This window comes from Diadema setosum, chromosome 5 (genome assembly GCF_964275005.1).
Source record: "Diadema setosum chromosome 5, eeDiaSeto1, whole genome shotgun sequence".
In the NCBI taxonomy this organism is placed as follows: Eukaryota; Metazoa; Echinodermata; class Echinoidea; order Diadematoida; family Diadematidae; genus Diadema; species Diadema setosum.
In genome coordinates, this window is record NC_092689.1 from 41609506 (window position 1) to 41622689 (window position 13184).

At 38.4% G+C, this 13184-nt stretch overlaps 1 protein-coding gene across 1 annotated transcript in view; it reads right to left on the reverse strand.

Annotated features, from left to right (window-relative positions):
* LOC140228924 (uncharacterized) overlaps positions 1-13184 on the reverse strand; it is a 160034-nt gene that overhangs the window by 67689 nt on the left and 79161 nt on the right. The window contains exons 53-59 of the mRNA XM_072309190.1: positions 12385-12554; positions 10841-10952; positions 9974-10234; positions 6041-6319; positions 5004-5270; positions 3666-3956; positions 2237-2467 (exon numbers count right to left, since the gene is read on the reverse strand). Coding sequence (XP_072165291.1) covers positions 2237-2467; positions 3666-3956; positions 5004-5270; positions 6041-6319; positions 9974-10234; positions 10841-10952; positions 12385-12554 — 1611 coding nt within the window. The remainder of the gene's footprint in view (positions 1-2236; positions 2468-3665; positions 3957-5003; positions 5271-6040; positions 6320-9973; positions 10235-10840; positions 10953-12384; positions 12555-13184) is intronic.

Sequence of the window (13184 nt, forward strand, 5' to 3'; positions counted from 1 at the left end):
AACAAACAAACAACAACAACATTACAGAGCAAATATGTTCAGCTGAGAAGCAGAAAGGCGCTATCGCATTCTAAGATTTGAGCACATATATTAAAACACAACAATTATAAATTTTAATGAAATAGAAAGCATACTTAATCAAAAATGAGTTGATGTACAAGCATTGTTCCAAATATGGGGCAAAATAGTGCCCTTGTGGCTCTGATTTTGAACATTTTACTTTAAATGAATATAATGCAAAATAGACACAATAAAGTAGAGGAGATCAAGCTGTACAACGTGATATTATAGTAATAGTGAATGGTCACGAGTGCAATGGTACGAGATTTCGCACGAGGTGAAAGATAGAGGCGCTCTATTCAACTCGGCGAATAGTGCGCCTCATCTTTCACCAAGTGCGAAATCTCGTTCCATTGCACGAGTAAAGACCATACACTGTTTGTTTTATACAACACCTCGAACGTCAACGGATTTGGTACTCACAGATTCTTGAATTTATAGCACAGAAATGGCAACGATTTTCCATGAAAGACGAATGAGTAGCCTCACAATCGCAGTCACCATGTATGAACGTGTTAACGTGTACGTACATATGTGAAACGAAGTTGTTTACAAAAATGAGTGACAAAAGTACGCGCTTGTAAGCGCGCTTGTAGTTGTTGAGTGCGCGCGGCATATGTTTGTTTATTATGACATTAGAGCGCGTGCACTAGAACATTTTGATCAGACCAAAATTGCATGCTGAGACAGCCAGAGCGTGCAATAGAACCTTTCACTAAAAGTCACGTGATGGGCAATCGACCAATCGGATAGCTACATTCTAAATAAGTGTTGTATAAAAACCAATAACTCACTACCCCTAAAACTGCAATAACACCCTTCTGGTTCTCAGCCCACAATATACTGACAAGAAAATAAAGCAAATACTGTATACGCCAATATTTTCGTGTACAGATATTTCGTGAATCACGGTATCGGTGGCATTTTCGCGTGTGGTTAAATTAGCGATTGATACTAGTGGTAGTAGGGTCTACTGCCAAGCCAGAGGAACACGTTCAAACACTTGCCAACATACTTGAAATGTTTTTCCATTTGCATTGTGGCTTCCCAAACATGACAATATAGAAAAGACACAAAAGAAGATTTATAAAATGAAACAATAATTACGGGAACTTGCAGTGAGACACTCACACACGGCATTCATAAGTACCTACCGAATGTTGCAACAAATAGATGTAGACTACAAAGTTTCAGAGCTGCCCTAGCGCCAGCGAAAGTTTTACATGCATCCCTAGGCCTCACCCAACCACGTCGAGCCGGTGTTCGTTCATTCACGTAGGACGCAAGGAGATTGCACATTTTACTGTATGTTTATCATCGTACTGCACTTCCAGAATCGGTCGCACCGTAGCGTACTACTAGGATAGTATGTGTACGTACGTTACTGGCCGGTGTACCAGCCGTGTTCTGGTCCGGCCAGCGTTGGATGCATTTTGTCACCAATTTGTACACAAGGTATGACGGGGTAATATTTTCACGTGTCTTTAATTTCGCGATCAACCCAAAGCTCGCAAAATTCGGAAAAATAAAACTCTCGCGAAAATAACAATGTATACAGTAATTTAATAAATGAATATATCAGATAGTTTAGGCTATCTCCATTAGATGTGTAACACCTGACCTCAGAATAAACAATATTTGAGAAATTGGAAGAAGAGCAATAATGTGTACTACATGAGTGCCTGGGTTGCTGGAATTACTCCACATTGTACATGATACAAGATAAAAATCAACCTTGCTGCCACTGCTCAGCATTGACAAATCTAAACTGATTTTCAATGCTACACTGTACGTTCCTATATATTTTCTATTACATAATAGAAAATACTTCTTGAATGTTCAATGAACATTTTCAAACTTTGATCACGTTCCTCCAGCTTATTTGCAAGTCTACACTGCGAAAGTCCAGAATGTGAAGCTGTTTAATCCGTGCTACTGAAAAAGTGGATGTTTTCACATAATTAATTTTTTGCTCTTAGCCGGGTAAGATGAATTTCCCTTGTTTTTAATTCAGTGGAATCAGGACATCAACTATTGGGAACATATGGCATGCAATAAAATATGTGCATGCTTTGATTTTCCCCCTAGCTTCTGATTGAACGAAACAGGCGGAAATTACCACACCGTGAAAATTTCCACTTTTACAGTAATGCTTCACAATCGTATGATGGCTCACGAGTTGTTATCTGGCCACTTCCCCCATCCATCAACGAGACTGAGACCTGGGTGGCAGACGAGAGACCAGTCACGGTGTACGATTGTACAGGATCTGCTGTTCGCGGGACAACAACGGTCGCACTGTCAACGGTCAGTCTGTATGATTCACTGCCGAAGGGAGGCCAATATACTGTGAAGCCAGATGTCGTGATGTCTCCAAATGAGAGTTCTCCCTGCATAGTTGGTGATGCTGTGGAAAGGAAAAGTGTCCAGCAGATGTGTGGGTTCAGTCAGTTAGGAAACATGTGATGAAAGAGCGTCACAAAATCATATTCATCAATCTATAATTTACATGTAGCATCTGCAACTCCTCCCTTAAAAGTTGTACTGTGTAGTCTCTCATCATGACATCAGATAATGCAATGGATCAATCAAACCTGCCTTGGTAACCTTAGTAACTATAGCAGCCAAATATGGCTACTAAAAACTTCCCTTTACGAGAACAGTCATGTTAAAGACCCTGTTTATAGCAAGCCACATGTCTACAACAGCCACTCCTTTCATTTCCCTTGGATGGCTGATATTGGTAAGTTTGACTGTACTTACTTTCTCACAACTTCACTTGAAAAGCACAGCAAAATAAAAACAAATTATGTGAAGATTTCTGTGCAGGTCCACAGGATACATATGAGGGGATGACTTCATCAAATTATCAATTTAACACTTTGGCAATAATCCTAACATTTGATTTCATCAATTTATCAATTAAAATTTTGACAATAATCTAAACATTTTATTGGGATATTCATTAGTGTTTCCTTGAATATGAATATAGTAAAATTCTGTAAGTTCTTTAGTTCATATTCAATTTTTAACAAAATATGTGCCATTCCTTCCTTTTTAAAAATTCTAAGTACTGGTAATCAATAAACAACATGTAAAATGTGGAGTAAATTTTCCCTTTAAAAAAAAATATATATCTCGTATTCTTCAGAGGGCATCGATTTAGAATTCAAATCTCCTTTATAAGGATTATGCCTATTTGTGGCTGGCTGTCTCACCAACTTTGTGGTTGGTGTAAAGGAGAAAATAAAGTCGTTGGACAATTTTTTCATTACTGGAGCATTTAACCCTTTCCATACTGAATTCTGAAATGCCCATAGACTTAATACACAGGTTACCAGGTTCCTGTTTGGTATGGGTTAAAATCGCAATGTTCAGCGGCTTGCTAGCCTTCCATTGTGAGGAGTCACATATGAAAAATATAAAAGCATTTGAAATCGGAGCCTGATTTGAGAAAAAAATTGTAATGATACCATTTCACACCACACCCAGTGCCACTGGAATCTGGCTTTTAAAGATCTATAGATGCTGCCTGGGCAGTTAGTGTGCATGTGTGTTATCATCATGCTATTTGTATGGATTACAGAGTACTCTCTTGCACTCACGTGTTCTAAATGGGATGGACACTGGATCACTGGATGCAACACCCGACTGTGCTCTGACCGTCACTATATAGTCTGTGTTGGGTATCAGCCCAGCCAGCTCAATCTCAGGGCAAGCATCTACAGGGATAGTAACCTCAATTCCAATGGGTGTGCCAGTACCTAAACCACTGGCTTGTGGAGACAGCAAGAATGCAAGGCTGCTTAGGATTCCATTGACCAGCTGGACTGCAAGTGACACAGCATTTGGATTCAGTGTGCCAGCAAGCACAGATATCGTTGGGGCGGCAGGTTCTGCAATGAAGATTGTAAACAAGGACAAAGAAATACACATAAATGATTAGGCTGGCACTCAAATACAAATGTAGCCGATGTGTGGATCATTCTGCAGTTTGTATTTCCTGTATATGAGATGTTTTCTGCATATAATTTTTAGACTCTAAAATGAATCCCTAGCATTGTGTAATAAGTTATCTCCCTCTACAGTTATGAAATAAGAAAATGTTATATGTGTACATGACAAAAGTTTATACATTTGTTGTGAAGAAATAATTTTAGATACTTCCAGATATAACAGCCGCATGAAATAACTTTGGACAAATTACAAAAGTGTCATATTTCAACAGTAAAACAAAAAGAAAACTACTCATGCATCAAACCAGCTGCCCACTGAAAAGACCTAATGTTTTTAAAAGAGACAGACAGACAAACAAACAAACAGAGAGCAATCTCGGTCACATGAATGTCAAACAGGCCATCCAGCTTCCTTGTTAAACATCACCATGCGATGACTGCATGCATAATAAATTGCATCAACTGAATTCTATTTGGTCCATTGCTTTATTACTGTGTCTCCTTGTCAAAAGGGCAAACATGTTTGAATGAGCAAACATTACAAGTATTTTGGCCAAACACCAAAATGTATCACTGTGCTTCACTAATAAACAATAGGTGGTATTATTCTATATATACAATTTATATCACAATATCTATTGACAGTGTAATGCTAGGATTTTTTTTTTTTTTTTTTTTTGGGGGGGGGGAGGGGGGGGGGAGCTGAATCCACCCCCTCAAATCTAGCATAGCCCCCAAAACCCTGGCTTGATTAGGGTTAAAATTATAAATATAATATATGAACCTGCATGCCTAGTGTAAACATGAAGTGGAACTTTTTATCACACTTTTAATTTTGTTGTACACAAGTCAGTGACATGCATCAGGGAGGTGACCTCCCTGCACGCATTATGACTGCTCATTAGTTCTGCGTGTGTGTGTGTGTGCAGAGTAACCATGATGAAACTAAAAAAATAAAAAAATAAATAATTGATAAGGGAAACTTACTCAGGGTGTATGTCCGTGATCCAAGCTCAGAGCGATCTCCTGCCATTTCTACTGCAGCAAGTACTAAAGTGTATTTCTGGCCAAGAGTTAAGTCCTCTATGCGTCCAGAAATGACGCCCTGTCCTGGATTTACAAAGAGATACCTAGGTGTTGCAGCAGTCTCGCTGGAGGAGTACGCCAGCTGGTAATTGATAATATCCCGATTGACTGAATTCCAGGAGACATTCAGAGCCGTGCCATCTTCTATCGCAGTGATGACCACAGATCCTGAAATGACAGGAAAAAATGGAGGAAAAAAAAAATGTTACAAAGTAACAAATAAGCAAATATTACAAACAATATCATGCAAATCTCCAACATACTGTTAGAACAACAGGACATAATTTTATGATGGAAATATCTTTCTTCTTTCAATTTTCTAAACATGTCTTGTATCATTCTTGCACATTGGACAGCAACCAAGCACATATGTATACAGATGTATGCAAGTTAAAATGATATAATTCATGAATGACATCTGGAATGAATCAAAGATCTTCTTAGTAAGGAGATACAACTGTAAAATATTTACAAGCGTGCAGATACATCAACAGTGATTTTGCATGAAATATGGTCATCAAAACATCTTTGTGTTTAACGGAAGTTTACGAGTCTCAGCTGAAGCTAAATCAGGCTCCCCAGTCAGATGGCCTAACTTTGGAACAAACATAAAACTCGAGGGAGATACAACATTTATTGCCTGAAGAGTTAAATTCTCTTTAATATATCTTCCATACACAGGACACTGTTGACATTTTAACTACTGTAAAAGTGGATATTTTCGCGCGACTAATTTTACATGCTCCGCCAGGTAAGAAGAATTTTCGCATGTTTTTAATTCCGCAGAATTAAAACATCAACTACTGGAACACATGGCAAGCATGCTTTTATTTTCACGCTATAATATACAATATATGTGAAAATTTCAACACCACGAAACTTCCACTTTAACAGTATATATAAATATTTTTTGCAAGGGAAATCAGCATTGTTATTACCTGTGGTGAAGTCAAACGTGGCTGCCTCACTCGTTTCACGGAGATCCCCTGCAGTTACCACGGAAACCACTGAGATGGTGTAAGCGGTCTGAGGCGAGAGGGTGTCAAGAGTTTCTGTCACCTCGTTGCGGGGGTTAGTGGCAACCAGTGTTGGCTCTCCACTGTTTTCTGTCAGGTAAATTTCATATGTGTCCACCTCACCACTGCCCGCTGACCATGACGCTGTTGCTATGGACTGTGATATGGAATCTACGCTGAGGTCAATTGGAGATGAAGGCCCTGTAAAGAGAAATTTTTTTAACAAGGAAAAGTAGAAATTACGCGGTGCGTAATATATGTCTCCGCCGGAAGTAGCATTTAGTAGCAAAATGTACAATACAGTGAAACCCCGTTATAACGAGTTCGGTTATAACGAGGAACCGCTTATAACGAGGTGATCGCGTCGGTCCCGTTTTCCTTTGCGTGTAAACCTATGGCAGAACGAATCGGTTATAACGAGTTCGGTTATAACGAGATTCCGGTTATAACGAGGACAATTTCGGTGCATCATGTCAAAGAAAAACATAAGCAATTTGATCGGATATAACGAGGTTTCATTTCTTGAGTAAATTGCCGCTTTCAAACACGCGACAAACGAAACATTGAAAGCTGAATTTACGCAATCCACGTCTTTTTCCAGTTTTGCAGAGAACCGTTCCTTCCATGTTTTCTTCTAAACCACGCGATAAGGCACAGGAATGCCTTCCGATGTTCCTACTAAATTATTGATATAATCATTCGCTTTTCTTTTTCGCGAGATACGCGTGCGTGATATTAGGTCAGATCAAAGCGCAACGAGAAAAAAATAAGATAACGCATCCAAAAACTTTCCATGTAGCGACACTTGTGGCCAAAAGTGGACAATTGGAATGCGTGTGCAACTCATCATTAACAATCCTTTCTATTTGTAGTTCTGACTTCCAATTCTTTTGCTAGTTAGCAAATGAGTGTGGATGATTAAAACCGAAATAATTAATGAAATCATCGCGATCCCGCCGGCTGACAGTAGCGTAAAAATAGTTGAATAACGCATGATGTTAACGTAATTAATCGGTGTTCAGAAAAAGAAACAAACGCATTTATTACTTTGAGTAGATCTGGATTTGTTCATTATAATTTAACAAATGATAATTTGAATATGAGTGTGTGTGATTAAAGCCAAAATCATTCGTGAAATCATCGTGATCTCGCCAGTTGACAGTAGCGTAAAAATTCTTGAATAATGCATGTTAACCTATACTTAATCGGTGTTCAGGAAAAGAAACAAACGTATCTATTAGTTTGAATGGATCTGGATTTGTTCATTATCATTTAACAAAATAATTTAAATATGAGTGTGTATGATTAAAGCCGAAATAATAAATGAAATCATCGCGATCTCGCCGGGTGACAGTAGCGTAAAAATAGATGAATAACGCATGTTAACCTGCTTAATCGGTGTTCGGAAAAAGAAACAAACGCATTTAACAGTTCAAGAACGGATGTACAAAACGCGAAGAGATTTTCGGAAGAAAATAACGCATTTTAATCCCTTCTGGCGCAACGATAATACATTGTATAAATTACAGCCGAAATGATTCATGAAATTATCGAATTCCCGCAGGGCACCAACAGCGTAAAATACCTCGCAAGTTAACGGTAAACAACGCATGTTACTCTGAAATCATCGCGATCTCGCCAGGTGACAGTAGCGTAAAAATAGTTGAATGACGCATGTTAACCTAAATCAGAAAAAGAAACAAATACATTTATTAGTTTGAATAAATCTAGGTTTGTTCATTATCACAATTTTAACACTGCATTTCACAATGAAGATTTTTCTTGCTTTCAGAATGGTCTACCAGGTACGGATTTGCGTAAAAAGGATCACAACCTTCCACATTAAATCCTGTCGCATATTTTTCAAGAACGGATGTACAAAACGCGAAGAGATTTTCGGAAGAAAATAAAGAACGCATTTTTAATCCCTTCGGGCGCAACGATCACACATTGTACAAGATTACAGCCGAAATGATTCATGAAATCATCGCATTCCCGCTGTGCAACAACAGCGTAAAAATACCTCGCAAGTTACGGTAAACAACGCCTGTATGTTACTCTACATGTATTTGCGCTGGTGCTAATAGAAAAATTTAACAAACAAGAATTATTATACAATAAAGAAATAACTCATTTCAACCCCTACTTTTTCGTCTAATTCACAAATAATTCCCCTTTATTCTCTCAATAATAACGATCCATAATAGTGTAATAACAACGCAAAGGATGTTCTTAAGTTTCATTGATGGGTATATGATGTGGTGCTTATGTTTTTCTTTGTTTTTGATGCGTACGGATATAACGAGGTACCGGTTATAACGAGGTAATATCGCCGGTCCCACGGACCTCGTTATAACGGGGTTTCACTGTATAGGTAAAAAGATGAAGGTCAAAGGTCAAAGAAGTCAAAGGTCAAAATTCTATGAAGAAGTTTTGAAGCCCTCACCTAGTGCCATCACATAAAGCATACGGAATCGAAATCGGGTTAGAAATGGCGAAGGAGTAGCATTTGGTAGCCAATGTACAATATAGGTAAAAAAAATCAAGGTAAAAGGTCAAAGAAGTCAAAGGTCAAAATTCTGTGTAGAAGTTTTGAAGCCCTCACCTAGTGCCATCACATAAAGCAAACAGAATCGAAATCGGGTTAGAAATGGCGAAGGAGTAGCATTTGGTAGCAAAATGTACAATACAGGTCAAAAATCAAGGTCAAAGGTCAAAGAAGTCAAAGGTCAAAATTCTGTGTAGAAGTTTTGAAGCCCTCACCTAGTGCCATCACTTAAAGCAAACGGAATTGTAATCGGGGTACAAATGGCGAAGGAGTAGCATTTTGTAGGCAACATACAATATAGGTCAAAAATCAAGGTCAAAGGTCAAAGAGGTCAAAGGTCAAAATTCTGTGTAGAAGTTTTGAAGCCCTCACCTAGTGCCATCATACAAAGCAAACAGAATCAAAATCGGGTTAGAAATGGCGAAGGAGTAGCATTTTGAAGCAAAATGTACAATATAGGTCAAAGGTCAAGGTCAAAGGTCACAACTGAAATTCTGTATAGAAGTTTCAAAGCTCCCATGTAGTGCTATCATATAAAGCAAACAGAATCAAAATCGGGTTAGAAATGGCGAAGGAGTAGCATTTTGAACATTTTGATCACACACGGACGCACACACGGACACACGGACGGACGGACGGACACACGGACACACACACGTACGGAGCCCGTTTCATAGTCCCCTGCTCGAACTCGTTCGGCGGGGACAAAAAGTGTACAAGGCAAAATAAACATAGTCCATACTGCTTTTGCTTTCTGTTTGAGTCTAGTCAAAAATTCATCCCACCTATAAAAAAAAAAGTGCAAGTTTGCCTACTTGGCATAAAGCTCTGAGGTCTATGAAATTACTATTTGCATTCAAAATCTCCCAAAATTTACGTTCTGATTCTCCACTATCCTACCATTCTGTGAGCACTCAAAACAATCTGACATACACTGCAATCTCTGAACACTGATGTACCGTAGCTATGTCAATGTCCATCTCTTTGTATCTCTTCTATGCTGTGTTGCTGCTGTCTATATCCTATCCCCCATACCTCCTTGTCTTTTCTCTCAGATTTCACATCATAGCTATCAGACTTTTGAGATTAGGGATTCACATTCTAAAAGCACATACTTTTCAATGTATGACTTCAGATTTACTAATCTATTTTCCTTTTGTTTGCAGGGTATGGTCTTTTGTTGAACTCGGGAATGCAAACATGGTACATTGTAGGTTTAATACATCGTCAACATGTTGAAAGGAATTGTGCTGGAAAATGGAGAAATGTGATTCAGTGTAACAAACTAACCGATCTAATCAACTTACTCGTGAGGGCTGACGCAGAACCCTGCTCGGTGGTGCCCACAACCGAGACACTGACGGTGTACAGAGTGCCCGGCATGAGGCTGTTGAAGGTGACGGCATTCGCGGCAGAGAGGGCACGGTTGAAGGATTGCACGACAGACCCACCTCGCAGGAGCTGGATCAGGTAACTTGAGGCAAAGGCGTTTGTTGTGGCACCCCATGAGGCCGTCAAAGTGGTAGTGGTTGTTCCCTCAATGACAACTTGGGCTGCACGGTAGTTGACTGGTTTAAAACGAACAAGGAAAAAAAGGATGGTAAATCCTCGCATTCGTGGCAGATCATACATTCAGCAAAATGGTCTTAAACAGAGGAAACGAGTAACAAGAACAATTCAAGTATTTTTTCTCAGAGGTTATGACTTTATAATATGTGTTTCTTCTAGGATCACAAGATATAAACTGATGAGTAACAAATTTTATTGTTTATATGAGCATCACATTTTTAAAATCTAAAATTACTGTAAACAATGATCTGCTATAAAATAATTTTTGTGCAGAAATATTGCCTTTTCAGGACTTTGCACAAATACTGTATACGGCAAATATTTCACAAGGTTTATATTTTCGCGAATTTCTCGAGCCAGATGCTATTCGTGAAATCAAAGACATGCAAAAATATTGACCCTGATCCCTAAATGTGAATGTGACGCACGCATCTAAACACTTCTCTGTTCAGTACCAAACTCCATGATCACCCATTTAACCACTCGCAAAATTGTCAGGAATTCCCGATTCGCGAAAATTTAGACTTGCGAAATACATGTATATGGCACATACAGTATAAGCCAGTAGTGGATCAAGTGATGTCATGTACGATTGAGATATGTACCTGTCATGCCCTCCACAGTGGTGGTGCTTGTTTCTTGCTCGCTGCCTACTCCAGAGAAGGAGGTGACATAGATGATGTAGTTTGTCAGTGGGTCCAAGCCTGTGAGCTCAACCTGAGAAACCAAGGAGCACGACAGGAAAATACAATCACTACTTACTCCCATTATCTCAACATAAAAGGACTACTTCATGTCTAATGTCCTTTGAGTTGACACACATGGTTACAGTGAGCTGAAATTAGATGCAATTTTTTTTTTCAATATAATATATACAATTCAACTAGCCCAGAGCTAACAACATTAACGCAATCATCCAAATCAGAGAGATTCTTCAGACTAAGAGCAATCAGGGAGGTAATTTAAAAATGGTAAAATATCGGTTGAGGTAAGGAACCGGCTTTCATCTTTTTGCAAGATACCTGGAATTCACTTTGTAAAATGGTCAAAAGCATACACTTCTAAGAAGGATTCGAAGTTTATTTGATGAAAACTACATAGTTTGAAATGGCATAGTATCCAAGACAAAGCGATACTAATAACCCATCTTTTGCTACATGTACAGTGCATAGGCTCACTTTGTTTTACTTTTGTCTTTGGCCATCTCGGCCATTTCAAAACTGATTTTTATCAGAAATTCACTTTCAATTCTTCTGAGAATCCTACCCTATGTAACATTTCATAAGTGTTTTAGTATTTAACAAAAAGTTAAAAGCTCAATCCTCATCTCTTCCAATACCATACCATCCCTGTAATGTGCATTTCAATTGACAAAAATCATTCCGGAAGTAGGGAGATTTTTATATTCTCTTATTCAGACATGATGACATTATAGTAAAGTTTTCAAGAAGCCTTCTGCAGAATCAAAAAGATCTGGCAGCTCTGCTTGTCCAATAAATGGAAACAAGTGATGGTCAGTTGCTTATATTCGTTGAAAAACATTTGAATGTTTGAGCATTGGTGGACTTTTAAGACCATGAAGGAAACTCTATCATTTCCGGTGATAAACTTATGTGACAGATCCGATGTGCATAATCAAAAACATATACTCAAAAATTTAGCAGAGTAATTTTGATTTGTAAATCACATGGAAGGCTTCTAATATAGAACAAAGACATACAGTATACTTTACAGCTTATTCTACAAATCATGACATCTATGTGCATATCACAGTTTCTTCAACACAAATACATATATACACCTGTACCAGGAGATGGGCATGAAATTATCATTCATGTGTTCCAAAGTCTATAAATCAATTGCCCTAGAACACTTTTCCATACTTTTTACGGTGATTTGTCTAACTAGTCTCCATTTTAAATAAGATAGTTGAGAGTTATATTTGGAGTAAAATTGCGAAGGCAAGGAACATTTAGTACACTTTGTTCAAATTGTAATTAGATTAAGTGAGGTTATTCAAATTCATGAACAGTGAGGTTCTGACTGAAAGTAGATGAATGATGAAGCAGAAGAAACTATCACACAGTGGTTGCTCCATAAAATGCCCATAACAGAAATGAGAGGACATGAATGGCAGAATCAGACTTACCATCGGGTCTGAAGTATCTGTGACAGTTACTGGATCAGATATTTGGGTCAGATCACTGCTTTCCTGGAACGTGACAAAGTAACCAGTCACATCGCCACCTACTGGTTCCCATTCCAACGTCAAGGAGACAGCATCTGCACTAATGGTGATATCAGTGGGTGCCATGGGTACTGGAGTGTGAGAAAACATTACATGGTGAAATTTTAACTTATAGCCTTAACTGGGAGGAGGAAATGTTATATGGTATATATAAATATAATTTGATATTATATTCCTTACCAATAATGGGGGGGGGGGGGGAGGGGGAATATCATATGGTCGAAGATTACCTTTCCTTAGCTTAAACTCACCATACATTTCAAGGCTATGCATCAAAGCTACATCTTAATCATCGACTTTGGCAAGTATAACGGCATAATACAAACTGGCAGGAATATTTTGACCCACATGTACTCTGGTGCAATAGTATGGTGCACTTTACTTGGTGTTTGTGTGGTTAACCCATTGAGGATGAGTCCAGAGTACACTAGGGCAGGGGTCTATGAGAAATGCGTGCTGTAGCAAAATCAGGCCATCCTCAACAGGTTAAAATTAATAAAAACACTGTGACTAATTCCTTTCTCACCATTCATTCTAGACAAATGATTGGATTTTTTTTTCATGCATCAGAGTGAAAATGACTTCCCTTATGGCATCAAACCTAATGAGACAGATTAACAAAGATGCAGACACACTCTCACAAACAACCCCCCCCCCAAAAAAAAAACAAAAAAAAAAACAAAAAAAAAACACTAGATAAA